The following is a 17,329-nucleotide window of genomic DNA, read 5'->3' as shown; positions in this document are numbered from 1 at the left end:
GTTAGTTGCAACATCCATCAGGCTCCTAAAGGTTTTGAATGCTTTATAAGAAATTCATGATGAACACATTTGACAAAAAAATAATTGGCATTTGTCTTTATTAATGTTTACATGAATAATAATACATTCTCATAAAATTACACTTTCATTTATTCTGTCTTTGTAGCTCCAAACTACTCGGTGAGATATTGCCTTGATGTGACTAAAGGTACCATAATAATTCACATTTTTCTCTCTATAAAAATAACTATATACATATACATGCATGTCAACAAGTATTGTACATGTACTTCTACAGTATTTTTGAGTAAATGTATGTATTTCAACTGCTTTTTCACAAATATGCATTTTTCTGCTAAAATTTTTCTACATGGTAGGATAAGTACAGTCGTTGCAAAAAAAGGTGTGGTGTGTAAAAATGAAGTGTACAGCATTTTCGGGGCAAATAATAATGTTTCTATTTTCATTTGGGGCACCTACATGAGTATGCAGGAGAAGCAGGTATATCGGTGATATTCAAGCAACCATCATCATAAATTACATTGATGAGTTACAAAAATGAAAGAGAAACTGCTAGATCACCACAAAAACGAAGCCAAGCAAGGTTCATCTTTCTGGCACTACAACTGTTAAAGGATGATGAATTTAAATATTAAAAGTCCTGCCACTAGATGTTGGTGTTGTGTGTAGCTCAAAGCCAAGATCCTTCAGATCTCCAGTCAAGAAAATAAAGTTACTTGGCTATGACGCCTCTTTTTAGTTACAAGCATTATGGTCCACATGCTATATTGGTTCATTTTGGAAGACAATTCCTCTGTCCAAGTATGCTATCATGTATGTTTGGCCTAGATGACCTTAGTCTAAGATCCTGGTCTATGATACTGGGACCATGTTGGTCTCATTTTGGAAGACAAAGGCAGGCCTCTGTCCAGGTATGCTACCATGTATGATTGGTCTAGATGACTGTAGTCCAAGATCCTGGTCTATGATACTGGGACCATGATGGTCTCATTTTGGAAGACAAAGGCAGCCCTCTGTCCAGGTATGCTACCATGTATGATTGGCCTAGATGACCTTAGTCTAAGATCCTGGTCTATGATACTGGGACCATGTTGGTCTCATTTTGGAAGACAAAGGCAGCCCTCTGTCCAGGTATGCTACCATGTATGATTGGTCTAGATGACTGTAGTCCAAGATCCTGGTCTATGATACTGGGACCATGATGGTCTCCTTTTGGAAGACAAAGGCAGTCCTCTGTCCAGGTATACTACCATGTATGATTGGCGTAGATGACTAGTCTAGCCTAGTCCTAGATCCTGGTCTATGGTACTGGGACCATGTTGGTCTCATTTTGGAAGACGAATGTGATCCCATCTTTGGCTTCCAGTAGGTATTCATCCTGAAAAACAAAGAAAGAAAAAAAAGAACAGTGACAAATTATAAAGCTTGACCAGCTTTTGTTTTGATACAACCTAAATCATTAAAGACATACCAATACGTCATTAAATACATACCTGTATACTCCTTCATAAGAATTAATCATGCACTACATATTTGAAACCATTTCAAACTTGTTACAAACTGCTTGGAAACACAGACTTCTCAATACAAAAATACGTCCAAAAAATTGTATGAATCACAAATTAATAATTGCACTATTGAGACATTTAATCCTTTTTTTAATTTAATCAAATTATTTTACACTCAAGGTACACAGCAATGTGAAATGCAATGAATCGATTTAAGCAAGGTGTTACCTGGAAATCTTCAGGGAGGGGTGCGAGGTAGTGTTGCCATTCATTTAAGTCACCCATTGACAAGTTTTTCTGAAAGACAAAATCAAAAAGACAGGCTTAAATTCAATATTCAGCTTATAAACCCTAATGAGGGTAAAGATTATGATCATAAAGATAATGAAAATAATATAATGCAGGTGATGATGATGAAGAAGAATCTGAAAATGGTGGAGGAGAAGATGATGATGATGATGATGATGATGATGATGATGATGATGATGATGTTGATGATGATGATGAAAGCAGTTGAAAATGATAATAATAATGATGGTGATTAGAAAATGATGACAATGATGACAAAGATGATGGCGAAAAAGATGATGAAAGTGATTATAAGTTGATGACAAAGATCATGGGAGTTATTACAAGATGATGGCTATAAAGATCATGGGAGTTATTATAAGTTGATGACAAAGATCATGGGAGTTATTATAAGATGATGGCTATAAAGATCATGGGAGTTATTATAAGATGATGGCTATAAAGATCATGGGAGTTATTATAAGTTGATGACAAAGATCATGGGAGTTATAAGATGATGGCTATAAAGATCGTGGGAGTTATTATTAGTTGATGACAAAGATCATGGGAGTTATTATAAGTTGATGACAAAGATCATGGGAGTTATTATAAGATGATGGCTATAAAGATGATGGAAGTCATTATATTGATGATGATGTCGATAGTGGTCCACATGCAGTGGTATTAATGATGACGATGATTGTGATGCTGATAATGCTGCTGCTGCTGTCACTACGTAATTTTTCCACACCACTTTTATTCATTCATTCATCCCATCACTGCAGGAAGGAGTTATGTCACCATACGCTACCTTTAACACAGTCGGCTTTAGCTTCCCAAGCTGGCATGGTCTCTGTGGGCCCTTCTGTACATCTCCAGGTGCTTTCACATTGGAGGAAGGTCCATTCGTATCTGTACAGTCACAGCTAAGCATGTCATGTGTGATGCAGGAGCTGCCTTCATGTAATGTGAACAGGTCCTGTGGGTTAACATGAAACAGATATTACACCAGACGGATGATACATTTAACTTACATTTGCATTTGGCTATCTGGAATTTATACCAAATAGATAACAAACACCCAAACAGTAAATGGACACACTGACTAGAAAACAAAGTGAAAGACAACAAATCACCAGCAGATGACATAGAGAGTACATGTATAGGGAGAAGATAATCTGATAGTGATCTGACTCATGCTTCAACACCATTTGCTTTGGATTTATTCATCAAAGATACATGAAAATGATAAAGGTTAGAGTTGCTATTGGGTTTTGGGCTAGGTTTAGGGTTAGGGTTAGGGTTAGGTAAAGTGTCAGGTCCAGGGTTGAACTTAGGAATTTTGCTAGTGTACTAGGTAATTGACTGTGAAGCAATAATTGTCACTGGAGCATGTGTTGTAAAAAATGATTAGACGGCTAAGGGGTTTGATGAACTCACATTAAACCTCATGGCAATTTACTATTCTGAAGGGTAAAAGAAGCTAGCAGTCTTGCTTACTCTGAGATCTTCTAGAGAGAACTTGACAGAGCCACTTTGGCCCTTAGCATCCACCACAGCTCCACTAAGACTCTGCTTGCTGATCTGACGCTGGTAGATCTTCTCCTCAATGGTGCCCTTCAATGAAATAGACAGATTTAGGGTTACAGCCTTTGTTTTAAAACCCTATATTCTGACACCCCAATGATTAAACACCCAAGTGTCCCAATCCAGTGTTCTGACACCCTTATGTCCCGACAAGCCTATGCCCCGAGACCCCGACATTCTGACACCCTATGTTCTGATGCGGCGGTCTCCCTACACTCTTTGTGTTTCAACATCCTTATGTTCTGACACTTCTATGCTCCACTAGACCTATGATCCAACACCCTTGTCTTCTGACACACGTGATTCCTGACACCCCTATCTTCCAACTTCCTTATGCTCTGATACCTTGAGGCTGTGATTACCACCCTCTAATCTTTCCATTCTCCAATGTTCCAAAACTCTTACATTTCCAGGGATTGTATCTAGAAGTAAATGCCCATCCAAAGCTACTTACAGCGGTTATGAGTCGATATATGTACACTGTCTTCTTTTGCCCATCTCGCCAGACTCTAGCCATGGCCTGTAATAGAGAAAGGGTAAAGGTCAACTTGTTTTTACATGAAACTACTATGTATCAAAATTTAAATAGGCAATATCATCAAATGTAAAATCACTAAAAATGATCATAAAAATGATGTTTAATTCAAGCATACATTCTCGAAACAACTTAACATGAACTTTTAAAGCATTATCATGGAATTGTAAGGTTATTCAAAAGTTTTCTCCAAAATGACTTGCTTTCTAATTACTGTACCTTTAAGCAGGGGCATATGCAGGATTTTGTGGACAGTACAATAATGAAAAATAAAAGGTACAGTATGTCACTAGAATTAACAAAAATAGGGGGGGGGGGCATGGGCCAGACAAGCCCCTTCCCCTCAAAAGCTGAAAGTACCTTAGAGAATGTACACACAGCATTACTTTCATATACCTGAAGGTCATTAGCAGGATTCCAGTCAATATCATAGAGAAGAAGCCTGGAGGCACCAATCAGGTTCAAACCAACTCCACCAGCTTTAGAGCTCAGCAAGAAGATAGCTGCGATGAGGGGAACAATATGGCAAAAGAGAGAATAAATCATAATAGCAGAATCGTTAATAATTTTGATAATGATATTCAGGTTCTTTTGATGCATCCATGAAGCTCTTAGAGCTTTTACGGATATTACCCTGGTCGTAGGATCCAGGCTTGCCTGGCTTCACACACTGTGTGCACAATCTCTTTTCACTAGGGGGCATTCCAGCTAGGTGCCATTTAACTCCTGGGAGGATAGAAGCAATGTAGTTGCCTCATTCAATGACATCAGTGCCGTACCAGGTATCAAACCCACATCCTTTGCATCTCTAGAAAAAATAATTTCAAGAATAATGCACCACCTATGGAAGGTCAGAAGAATATCAGGAACAGAAATTAGAACTGGCCCTTCTGAATTCTTCATCTTTTCATAAAAACTCCTTCCGGATAACTATCAACTATATCGGGCAAAGGAGATATTCATTATTCATCTTTTCTTTCCATGTCATGAAGACATTTGTGGCTCAAAGTATGACGTTTTAAAGGAAGTTTAACAAATGTAGAATTATTGTTTCCCAATAATGACAATGAACATTTTGTAAGCTTACTTTCTTTAGCATAGCTGCTGTTGAAGTGCTCCACGATGGACTGTCGTTTGGCGGTCGGTGTGGAACCATCTAGTCTGCAGAACTGGTAACCCTCGATACTACACAATGCTTGCAGTATATCTAGTGTCTGAAGAATAAGAGGATTAAAAAAACATGAAAATTTATTAAACTTAGTCCGATGTATTAAAGGTAAAAGAGTTAAGAAAATAACAAAGCATTCAAGACACCAAGGTGATGTAACCTCAGAATGTGTGTATGTGCGCATCTGTAAATCGTTTCAATTACAAATAGAAGAAATGTAAGTGTGTATCTAATAAACACACAAATGCTACTTTCCAATTCATGGTGGCAAATGAGGAAATGAGTCACAAGTCTATCAACAGCCTATGTTGGACATCCATAGCTAAGAACATGTAATAATAGGCAATTATGATTTCAAACCATCGCCTATTGGAAATCCTAACCAGAATTTACTATACCGGTATTACTATTACTTGTGTAAATGTACATTCTAATGATCAACCTTTCTATGCCTATGGGAAACAGGTGGTCCCTGATTTAAGCCTATAGAGGAGTAAAAGAATGCATGCAGACATCAGAAGGATCACAGGTAGATTGCCCAAAAATCTTAAGAAATATCTGTTTAATTTAGCTTATAATTGATTACCATTACCTTTCATGTCCGTACCTTTCCTAATGTAATTTTGTCTAGTTATCATGTATTTCATCGTTTGCACAAGCTGCTGCGCCTTGAGCATATATTGTCAAGTGGATTTGGCTTACAAATCTTATGCATTATTATTTGAATTTGAATTTATTAACAACAACGTATCACAATAATGACAGTACATATGAACAATCATACAATGCAAAAAATAATACTGATACATGTATACATAACATAAGAGTAATGGTTTAAAAACGATATTTAGACATACATCTGCATACTATTACCTAAATATGTGTATTACTCATCATCATCATCATCATCATCATCATCATCATTATTATTATTAACAATGTTGATACCTGAGTGTAGTTGGACACCAGGACAAGTCTCTCCCTCCTGGTTGGATCAGCATGCATGGCTCTAAGCATCTCAGAGAGCACACACAGCTTACCACAGTGGGCTAGCAGCGGTCTGCCTTCAGTGTATTCAGGAGGGTAGATGGGTAGCAGACCCTTGTACAGAGATTCCTAGATGGAAAAGTTCAAATGGGGGGAAAAGGAAGGAGATATAATGCAAGAAGAATGAGAAGAAAAATAATGAAGAGATGGGAAAAGAAGAAAAAGAAAGTGATGAATTTCAATAAGTAATAGAAGATGGATGTGAAAGAAGTCTAAGTCATTTACAAATTAGTGAAATGGCAGACTTGAGAGAAGGTAAAAAAAAAGTAAAAGTCAATAAAAAATATCATTTACAATTTTAAATTTGATATATGCAAATATGCTTGGAAAGGCAGGGTCATGCACCTAGCAAATCTTCTTGCTGACACTTATCTTCAATAACAAATTCCTGGAATTTCTTACAACCCGACACTATTAAAAACTCTTTCACTGAGACCTGCAAATGTTCGAAAAATGAATACACAATGCTTTTATAACACTTAACGATACAGGAGTGAGAGAGGCATCACTGTGCAAATTTAAAGAGCACATTTAAAATTTGTCAACTATAACACTTCACGATACAGGAGTGACAGAGACATCACTGTGCAAATTTAAAGAGAACGTTTAAAATTCATCAACTATGTAGTCGCTATCCTCACCTCCTCATCGTCATGATCTAGCAACCAGCTCTCTCCTCCTCTCCTCTTCCCCTCCTCATCCGCCTTCCTGCTGGCTTGGTAGAGCAGGCTGGGATCATTGCAGAGCTTCTTGAGTGCCCCTATACAGACCAGATGGGGGGAGCCGGCCGAGGCGGAGGAGGCGTACCCCCTGGACAGGCAGGACCGGATGAGGGGCGAGCGCAGGAGGTGCTGGTAGAGCCGGAGCTGGAGGGCAGACGGCTTGCAGAACACCACCGTCTCAACTGTAGAAGAGAAAAAGAGAAAAAAATACAGTCAAAATAACTGACCACCTGAATAGAAAGACTACCTGTCTATAAAGGCAGCATTTTTTGTTTCTCGCCTTGAAAATGGTTTCTCATTGAATTATGTACTAAAGGACCCTGTACATAAAGACCACCTGCCTATAAAGACCACTTTTCTTAGCTTCCTTGGTGGTCTATATAGGCAGATTTCACTGTATCTGACTAAAAAACATCAGAACAAGTACCGGTAGGCAATCCCAGGAATATACAAAAGTGGGTCGTGTTTCACAAAACCGTCATAACTACAAGTTCAAAGACATCTCAATGAAACCTGAGTTTTAATTAAATATTATTTTTAGGGGGATGTCGGTGATCTTGTGCTTATGACGGTCTTCGTGAAACGATGCCCTGGCCACTACATACAAGTGACCTTTGCAGATTCTACGAACAACACCCTACTCTTTCTTGAAGGAGACAATATATGTGACCGGTATGGCAATGTTAATTAACTTAAAAGCAAGGTGAATCACTGATAAGTGTTACTTACATATGTATAAAACTCATGCTCCCTACCTAAGTAACCATGGTGATCAGGGCTCTTGTCTTGAAAACAGTAACAAATTGATCATAATAAATACTCTGGATATATACTCTGTAATTATCTATTAATTACCTTTGGGTGGGAGGTACTTGTTGTTGATCTCCTGAGTACGTCTGAGTACAAAAAGACTTGTCAACCTTGAAAGCTGGAAATAAAGAGATTTAAAAAAAATGTAAAATATCAAAAAAATTATCCAGGGCCCTGCCTTACAAGGAGTTAATATTAACCAAAAATTATTTTTGCAAGTATGTACATAAGAAATAGGAGATTGCAAACTCGCAATTGATTGGAGGACTTGAGATTGATTTGGATCAATCACAACTCTTTGACAGGGCTCTAAGACAGGGGCAAGGTGTGCAAGTACCACTGTTCAGACACTTATAGCGCTACTGTTTTGTATCTGTTGTATCTGATCTATCATAAATTTATCAATAAGAAACATGAACAATTCATGTAGGGATGCTGCCATTGACAGTTTTAATGTTACAAAACAAAAAATGTGTTGGCATCAAGCAATATGTGCCAAAATATATGGACTCATAATAAAAAAAAACTCTACACCTAATAATGTACAAAATTATTCAGGGATTAATTACATTCCCCCAAAAGTACTAAATTGAAATTCTACTTGCAAACTTTTACACAAATATGCAATCTGTAAAGAATTTCATTTAGATATTAAAGTTAGGTTTGCATTTGATCTACAAAAGTGGTTAGAAGATCAAGTGTGCTATATTGTATACCTCTGTAGCTCTTGCAGCTCCTAGCGTCTTTTCCTCCTTGGTAGCACTGGGTTGATTGGATCTCAATATGGGCTCTTCATAGACACGATGGAATGATCCACTGGTACCTTTGGGATACAGTCAGAGGTGTCAATTAAAACCTTGTTATAAGTATCTTAAAGGGAATGCATCGTTTGCAGCTTGAAATAATAAATTGAAATAATAAATATTGTGAAAAAATACCCTCCCTCCTGAAGAAAACCTAATATGTATATGAGACTTTGAAACAGGATTCAAGAAAGCTGTGTCTGTTGAGAGACACAAGAGCGCTAACTCCTATCCTAGAAGACATAATTAATGCCCTTCTGGCTCTCAACAGATGATTTCATATTGAGGCCTGCATGGAAGTGTATTTGAAGAGCTTAGTTCCAAAAGGAGCTAAATCCATTTTTGTAACTTCAGAGAAAAAAGAAATTGTTTACCAGGCATCTATGGAAAAATGGTATTAGAAAGCTCCCCAAATTTAGGTAATTAATTTTGTTGAAAGGCGGGTACTTAAGTGAACAATGTTCTGATATCAGTAACTCAATTTTCTTCAAAAGTGGATTTATCTCCTTTTGGAATTAAGCTTTTCATTTAGAGACAACTTCTGTGTGTAAGTGTGTACATTCACAAACGGGTAAGTAGACTCACAAGTCACTTTAACCTAAAAGTTGCAATGCATTTTTTTGTACACATGTATGCAATAATCAAGGCTGATGCATTGACTAGTGTAGTTGCATGGAACCCCAAACACACTGAGCAAAAATATTCTTTTGGCGATTGGTAGCCTTTAAGACATATCTTATTCATGAGGAAAGCAATTTTGAAACAGATCACGGTCTTGCAATATTCCTCTGGGATGCAATCAGAGATACATACTGTTCTATTCAATGTATCTAGTACTTGAAAATGAATTATTCATGAGAGGAATGTGGTACACACTTCACAGTTGTACGTGCCATCTTCACACCAGGGGGGGGGGGGGCGCCATGCTCACCCACTCTGTATCATTCTCATTTTATCTTGAGACTACTTGCAAATTATGGAACTGAGGCCAACTTAAAAAAAAAACATGTTTAGCGTCCGGTTTTTTTGTTTTTTTTTCTTTCAAAATGGCTGCTCAAAATGGCCGCTCGGTATATTTTCCCTGACAGTCGGGCCATTTTCAAGATGGCCGCCGACTTTTTTTAAAAATTTATTTTTTAAAATCAGAAATAGATCTATTTTAGCAGTGTTTTTCATGTTTTTTTTCTTTCAAAAAAAAAAATTCAAAAAAAAAAAAATCAAAAGAATTTTTTTTTAAAAATTCAAAAAAAAAATAGGAGGCGGCCCCCAAAAAGGAAGGGGGCAGGAACGCTAAACATGTTTTTTTTTTTTAATGGCCTGATATGAAATAATAATATAAAGGGAACGAATTATTAAGGTAAGGTTCAAACAGTTTGAAATACCTGGTAACTCTTTGTGTAGTCAATCAATTAATGAGGAATGTTTTACAATTTAATGTTTGTTCATTTCAATATTTTTCCATACCAACATTACACTGTTACTATTCTTTATTCACCATTATCATCAGCAGCATTATTGTCATTTTCAAGTTTATCGTCATTACCACTTTCAATAATATTACTGTTTCATTAGAGGTACTATTTCTTAAAACTTACCTAAAACTCCAGGATTGCAGAATTCCACAATGGAATAGAACTCTTGTAAATCATTCTGAAAATTAAAAAAAATCAAATAGACAATAAAATATTGTCTTCAAATCCATCTTTCTACAATAACAAACACATCAATTAAGATATCCATAAGCCAGTAAGCACTTAGGTAACAATCCTCCACATTATCTTTTGATTTCTTTTGAAATTAGTATATACATGTCAAAAACAAAACAATGAGACATGCTTGTAACAAAATGCAAATACTGAAGGAAATTATGTTTTCATCATGGACAACATACATATATCAACTACATGTTTGAAGTGTAACCTTATACAGTCAAACCTGCTTTAGCAACCACCTGTATAGAATGACCATGCACCTGTCTACAAGGACCACATACTTTGTTTCCCTTGAAAATGGTTTCTCGTTGAAACATGTACTAAAGGCACCTGTACATAAAGACCACCTGCCTATAAAGGCCACTTTTCTTGTCTCCTTTGGGTGGTCTGTATAGGCAGGTTAAACTATACATCATAAATTGATGTGAAAGGTCATGCTTACCTGTATAGGGGTACCTGTTAACAAGATTCTTCTTCTGACAGCCAGGCTAGATAGGAGCTAGGTATGTAGGCAAGATTGAGTAACAAGTTTGAGGCAAAATGAAATTGACATAATTTATGATAAAATCAATATTTACCTATGCTTTACACATGTTTTCAGTTCAAAAGATACATAAAACCTGTACAAATGCCAACAGGCAAACTTAACAAAACATCTGTAAAACAGACGTTTATAACATTAAAGGTGTGTTGCCAAACAGAAATGCTACCTATATCTCTACTTGTATTCCCCCAACTCTTACGATATATTTTCTGTTCTTTTTCTTGAAAAAAGATAAACTTCATTATAACTATGACAATATTGTCATACACCATGAAATATGAAAATTAAATATCAAAATGTTTGTAATTACTTTCAATGAAGACAAAAAAAGTAATCATCCACAACTTCTATTATGTCATATAACTTAAGCTGCAACAATTTTTAAAATGTGGTTTCACAATTAATGTCTGAACGAGGATAAAGGGTGAATTCTTACTGATGCAGTCTTGATGGTACTGTTCTTCAGTCTATGTCCCTCGTCACACACGACCAGGTCAAAGGTTATACCTCTGATGTCATCCGCGTAACGCACCATCATCTCATAGCTGATCACCATCACTGGGAACAAGGGGCTCTTCTTGAACTCCTGTATTTCATCGGGTCAAAGTTCATTACAAAAAAAGTACATTAATATTGCATAATACCCTTTGCTTTGTTTACATTTACACTGCTTGTACCATAATACCAGACACATTTGTGACATTTATTTCTGCTGAAGTTTCATGCATGTGAGAATGCCTCATTTCACAGGGCAACCTACAATTCTAATGTCAAAGGTCAAAGGTCAATATGAAAAAATACATGAATGTTGCATACTTCTTTGCTTTGTCTATATTTACACTACTTGTACCGTAAAACCAGACACCTTCATGCCATCATAGTTTTGCTTAAGTTCCATGAATGTGAAAGTTCCTCATTTCACAGTTTAACTTACAATTCTAATGATCATAGTATGGCATCAAATTGTAGATTGACTTCATTGATCAATTGTAAATTATTCTTAGAAAGAAGTCAAGAACTGCTATTATTTTATGTACAACTGCATCTAGGTGTATATACACGCATAGCAAGTCACATCCACCTATATTTCACAATTTTTTTTCAAATGATGTTATCATCATGTCGAAGAATATATGATGTCATCTTGAGCTAGCAGTAATGTTTTACTTTAATAGACCTGTAACACCATTAATTCCCCTATCAAATATTCCTAAAGCAAAACTACAAACAAGAAACTACTTTTGTCCTCCCTCAAAATCCAATAAATAAGTGCTAATTAAAAGAGGTATTTGAAAAGGCAACTGTCAAGTCCTTTGACTCTAGTTAAACCATGAAATCTTTTAAAAAACAGTCTAATAGCATCATCAGACTACTTCTGAATTTAATCACCGTCCACAAAAATGAGGCTATAAAAGATTACAAGTACAAGGTCATAAATCCAAGTCCGCCGCCGCCGCTCTAAGAAGTTATACCAGGGTGATGTTACAAATCCCTGCCTTCATTACTACAAGTATGCATTACTCTAAAGAGCAATAAAGTAATAAGAGTCGTTAAGAAACCACAAGTTACACATTCGTCGAGCAGAAGATTTTCAGCATCTGAAGTGGTATATTAATGAGAGGAATCTAAATTTGCAGATCATAACACCTGCCCACCTAATACAAAATGTCTCTGCTTTCCTGAATAATGTAAATACTGATGAGACATTATAAAGTGCACTTCAAGACAGCTTCTTCAAAATACGTAGAGATGGAATACAGAGCAAAATTTATTCAATTTATTAAATGGCCGTTTTAATATGAATGATTACAGATTTATTCTAGTTAAAGGTTATTTTCTTGGAAGTAAAAACTATTTTCCTACTAGAGGAAGATAAGCATATATAATTGAACTTTTATGACAATCCTTTTCTTGGATAAGCGAATACTTTGCCATATAGAGACAAAGAGAGAAGATAAACAATTACCTCCACTTTCTTGTCGCTACTGACAGGGAAGACAGAGATTCTCTCTGAACCAAGCCACTTCCTGAACTCACGACACCAGTTCTGAAAAGAAAGAAAAAATGAAAGAACAGATATTATATAACAGGAAAATTATGGAAGAATAGCAACCAAAACAGACATACTAAAGCTTTTCGTCTTCTACTCATTAGAGTAAATTGCAAGAATGAACAGAAAGCCAAAATCAGACAATATAAGTGGAAGCTAAAGGGATAAGGCAAGCGCTTATATTGTCTGAGCTTGGCTTTCTGTTCATTCTTGCTACCGTTATTTAAAAGGCTTTAGTATGTCTGTTTTTATCGCTATTCTTTGATTTTGAAGTACCAATCATCTCTTTATATCAAAACATAACATATTTGTGACATTGTTTCCACTTGAAACTGCAGGATGGTTTCCATTTCAACATTTAAATCATATCATTTTATAAAATTAGATTATTTGTTTTGATTTTGGTTTTAACTATGATATTCAATCGCTCATAACAAGTTAGGTGCCCGAAAAACCTTTTCAATTTTTCCCCCTTGGGCCAACCTCAGATTTTGTTTGCCTACACAGAGTATGTCTTTGTATGTGTTTATGTCATGAGCCTTTTATTATATACTTTACTGGAGTTGAATTAAGTAAAATGAATTGAATAGAAATAAATCTAACTGAATAGAATATAACTCAAACAGAATATATACCTTAACCAGACTGCCTGGTGTTACAATCAAAACTCTCTTGATGATTGGTTTGCCTCCATAAGGGCCTTGCTTGAACAAAGTCCTATAAACCAAAATATGCATATTAAATTTAATAAAGCACTGTTCTTTGTTAAAGGTAAAGACCAGTATTGGAAACGCCCCAATTTCAAAAAATGAAATGGAAGCTCTCATTACCAATCATGTGAAAGAATATGTTTTGACTAATACATGATGATAAAAAATTTGCCGGGAAACCGCCTACTAATGCATATATTTGGTGAATTTGTTTCTCTCATGGTCTGTGAGAGATATAGGGTAGTCCCATATACATCTTTCTGTGTATAGTGCTTGTAACTTTACGAAAAATGGGCCAAATTTCTTATCATTTTGATGATTCCAGAACCTTGCAGATGCTAGATGCTAGATGATCAACCTTTTCTGATCGATTCCACAACGTTTCTTTCACAATGCAATCGCATGACCATAACTGGTCTTTACCTTTAATGAAAGTGTGCTACTGGAACATACACTTAGTAATTTTTCATAATGCATAATGGTAGATTATTTTTCATGATTAGCCCTTTAAATATGATTTGATCGTGGTATAAAATGCATTTTCCATTTACCTTATCGCAAGTTACCTCAGGTTTTGTATTTGTCATGTTAACCATTTAAATCAGGATTTCTATTGCTCTTTGTTTGAAATGGAGCAGTAATCTTTAGCAAACTTATTTCATGGACTTATATTGTATTTTGAAAAATCTGATAAGGCATGAATGCAATCCTAATCTCATTTACTAAACATCCTTTCAATATAAATTGTATCACTACTCAATAAAAGCAACTTTCTAGAAAAGTCAAATTTTTAAATTTCTTTAAATTTGCTTTGAATTGCTATAAATATTTATGTAATCAGAAAGAAAGGTATGATGTGATCTATGAAGCTATATGTATGCTAATAACTTACCATACAAGAGTTATGCATTGCAGTGTCTTACCAAGACCCATCTCATCTCTGGAGGAAAAAATAGTGGGGTGAAAACTTTAGGCAAATTCATACACTTTCAATGCTTTTTTCTTCTCCCTGCAATAGTCTAAGCTTACAACAAAAAGGGGAACAACACACAAATGAATATTATCTGAGCTAAAAAGGAAAGAATGGATAATGTTGAGAGAATCTAACAACAGTTTGTGCAAGGAAGAAGATAAATAGAAAAAGACATCATAAAAATAAAAACAAGAAGCAATAAAAAACACAAAGGGGAAAAAGAGGAATAATGAGATCAGACTATTCCTTATCTTACAAATCAATACATGAAGAATTATTCATAGAAGACATAAAGGAAGTGAATTCGCTAATTTCAGCAATTTTTTTAAAAGATGTATACTCTTGTCTATACTTGTATATTTTATAAACGATTTGAAAAAGAAAAAGCAATTTTAGTCAAAATCAAAACACTGGAAAGTTCATTACAGCAATTGCTAAATATAAACTTGGTGGCACACAGGGGGTTAAGGATACAGAAGTGCACATGTAAATTAACTTACGCTAGAATGGCTCCACATCCTTCATACTGCCTCAATCCCATAATGCACTCGTACAGGAAGATAACCCCCTTCTGTTGATGAGGCCTGAGCTTGGACACCAGGTGAGGATCGACCACCACGTCGACGATGGAATCGTTTCGTTGGTTGTTCTGCCATTGATGGGAGGATGGTGGGCGTGGCATCACCAGTGCGTCTGGATGGGTGGGGTCATAGAGGGGCTTTGCTGCTCTTGGTTGGACCACCTGATAAAAGAAGGGAACAACTGAAAACGTAAATGTTTATCTAAAATGTGACTTTCACGACCTGTAGATTATCTGTTAAAGGTAATACAAAGTTTTGGTATGGGGTCATTAATTTGGTTCAAATGAACATATTGGAAGCATATGAGGTTGAAATCGAGTCTAAAGTTAGGAAAATATAAATAATTAACGCTTTATGCTGTATAACTCCCTCTCAATGTCAAGATATTAATTAAGCTATAAAACAATGTTTCTTTACTAAAATCGACCGACTAGCTATTCCTGTTTGGAAATTATATATCACATCTACATATTCTGAGATGTTCATGGTTGCAGCTACCATTGTACGGCCGTATGGGCGCTATTTGAAATTTATCAAAATTTACTGGGAGCACCGGTAAATTTGTATATTCAATTTTTCTCGAAAGCAGAAGTGTTTTAGAGGCTAAGTTTTCTAGTGCTTCAATACATCCACAGGGGCATCCAAATATATCAAAATTGTAAAGAATCACTATCCACTCAATTTTAGAAATTTCCCAAAACTTTGTATTACCTTTAAGCTTCGTTTTATGTAACATGCATACTCATTGTCATTGTCGGAAAGGAGAGTTTATAAATTCGTATTTTATCATTATTATTATACTAAGATATATGTTTTATATCATTTGTTGAGAGCCAGAAGGGTATTAACTGATATCTTTAAACACAGATTTAATGCTCTTCTTGCTCTGAACAGGTGAATTATGTTCAACCGAGTCAAAAGCTCACCTCACTTCCGTATGCAGTAGAAAAGCATGTTGCTTTCACCAACCTATCTTGAAAAAGAAATATGCAATTGAACTGAATGCCTATATGTTATTTGGGAAAATATTAGGAATCCCTCTATTTGAAGTTCAGCTGTGGTAAAAGAACAATTTGAACATCCTTTATTTTATTGATATTATCATAACTTGAGGAATAATTTCAACACATGTTTGTAAAAAGTCAATTACATGCAGTCAAACCTGCACACCAAAATCACCCAGGAAGGAAAGTTGTCTTTATAGGCAGTTGATTGCTAAATCAGTTTTCTCTGTCATATCTTTTCTACTATCCATGCACTCACTTTTGTTTGTAGAGCGGTGGAACCATCAGCCCCTGTCTTCTGTGGGTTAGCGAATGGTTTGGGAGGTCTTGGTGCTCTGGAAGGAGGAACCGCAAGGGATGCGGAGGCACCGATGGTAGAGGATGACCCTGTCTGGAAACACTTCCCTGTGGTCCAGTCGTCTTCCGATATGCTTCCCATTACCTAGAGTAATGAAAGAGAAGATATCTTTGATTTTGTTTTTAAATTTGTTTTGATCAATAATAGTTTATGTGGTCTGTACTGATTATCATCAAGTGTTTAGTAGACACCTTTAGTCAAGGAGGAGGAGGAGGAGGAGGAGGAGGAGGAGGAGGAGGAGGAGGATCACTTTTTGTCAACGAAAACACTTCCCCATAGTCCAATCACAATGAAGAAATAATTAGTTCACCTTTATCATTGTTCATCAATTACTATCATTTTCATACTGAAATCTTTTTAACAATCAATTGTGTGGGAGACATCTATAGTGGAGGAGGATGATGATGACCCATCTGGAAATGATTCCATGTGGTCCAGTCCTCTTCCGATATGCTCTCCATCACCCAGAGTAGTGACAGAGAAGAATGATGGCATCTCGGCAATTACATGAGAAGCTTGACATATGTCTGTAATCCATTTATTTCATCTAATATGAACATCCTTTGATATGGCTACTGACTATTGGGTGTTTCTTTTTCCATTTTCGGATGAAATAAATGATATGTATGTATCACATTGGACACAGAAATGTCCATCTTTATCAGTTATAGTCATTTGTATGAATTGACTCTGCAATTGTTAGTATCATAGGATATTTGGTAAACGCAAATACTGGAGGCAGTGGATGACAGTGGATAGAAACAGCTCTCCAGTGTGATTATCTTCATCACCTTGAAGCAGCACTTAACTGGAAGAAGAAGAAGAATATGACCTCATTACCCACAGAAAAGGCTTGTTCAGATATGAAGAGGTCATAACTGCAGCATTTTTTAATTTAAAACATGGGA

General features: G+C 36.0%; 1 protein-coding gene across 2 annotated transcripts; it reads right to left on the bottom strand.

Annotated features, from left to right (window-relative positions):
* Positions 1-81: 81 nt before the first annotated feature.
* LOC580512 (DNA repair and recombination protein RAD54B) lies at positions 82-16,524 on the bottom strand. 2 transcript variants are annotated; one of them, XM_030991645.1, is made up of 19 exons: positions 16,323-16,523; positions 14,979-15,220; positions 14,398-14,445; positions 13,431-13,512; positions 12,712-12,792; positions 11,182-11,331; positions 10,644-10,700; positions 10,085-10,139; positions 8,403-8,509; positions 7,732-7,804; positions 6,796-7,058; positions 6,056-6,223; positions 5,027-5,153; positions 4,336-4,442; positions 3,859-3,924; positions 3,318-3,434; positions 2,629-2,796; positions 1,758-1,826; positions 82-1,399 (listed from the first exon to the last, which is right to left on the bottom strand). In XM_030991645.1, exons 1-19 carry the CDS (start codon positions 16,500-16,502, stop codon positions 1,322-1,324), a joined length of 2,238 nt encoding a protein of 745 aa, XP_030847505.1. In that variant the 5' UTR covers positions 16,503-16,523; the 3' UTR covers positions 82-1,321. The 2 variants fall into 2 exon arrangements, with proteins under 2 accessions (XP_030847505.1, XP_030847506.1); XM_030991646.1 differs by lacking the exon at positions 11,182-11,331 and having other exon boundaries at positions 16,323-16,524.
* Between the last annotated feature and the right edge of the window lie 805 nt (positions 16,525-17,329).

This window comes from Strongylocentrotus purpuratus, unplaced genomic scaffold (assembly GCF_000002235.5).
Source record: "Strongylocentrotus purpuratus isolate Spur 01 unplaced genomic scaffold, Spur_5.0 spur5_scaffold_2, whole genome shotgun sequence".
Taxonomy (NCBI): Eukaryota; Metazoa; Echinodermata; class Echinoidea; order Camarodonta; family Strongylocentrotidae; genus Strongylocentrotus; species Strongylocentrotus purpuratus.
Note: the sequence above shows the minus strand (reverse complement) of the source record. Positions and strands in the feature narration are given on the sequence as shown.

Bases quoted from the DNA above. Each gene is read 5' to 3' on its own strand.
- LOC580512 (XM_030991645.1), bottom strand. From the start codon at position 16,502: ATGGGAAGCATATCGGAAGACGACTGGACCACAGGGAAGTGTTTCCAG. The intron at 3,435-3,858 runs GTAAGTAGCTTT...ATTTCATTGAAG, and splicing joins TATATCGACTCATAACCGCT to GGCACCATTGAGGAGAAGAT. The intron at 1,400-1,757 runs GTAACACCTTGC...TTTGTTTTTCAG, and splicing joins CCCTCCCTGAAGATTTCCAG to GATGAATACCTACTGGAAGC.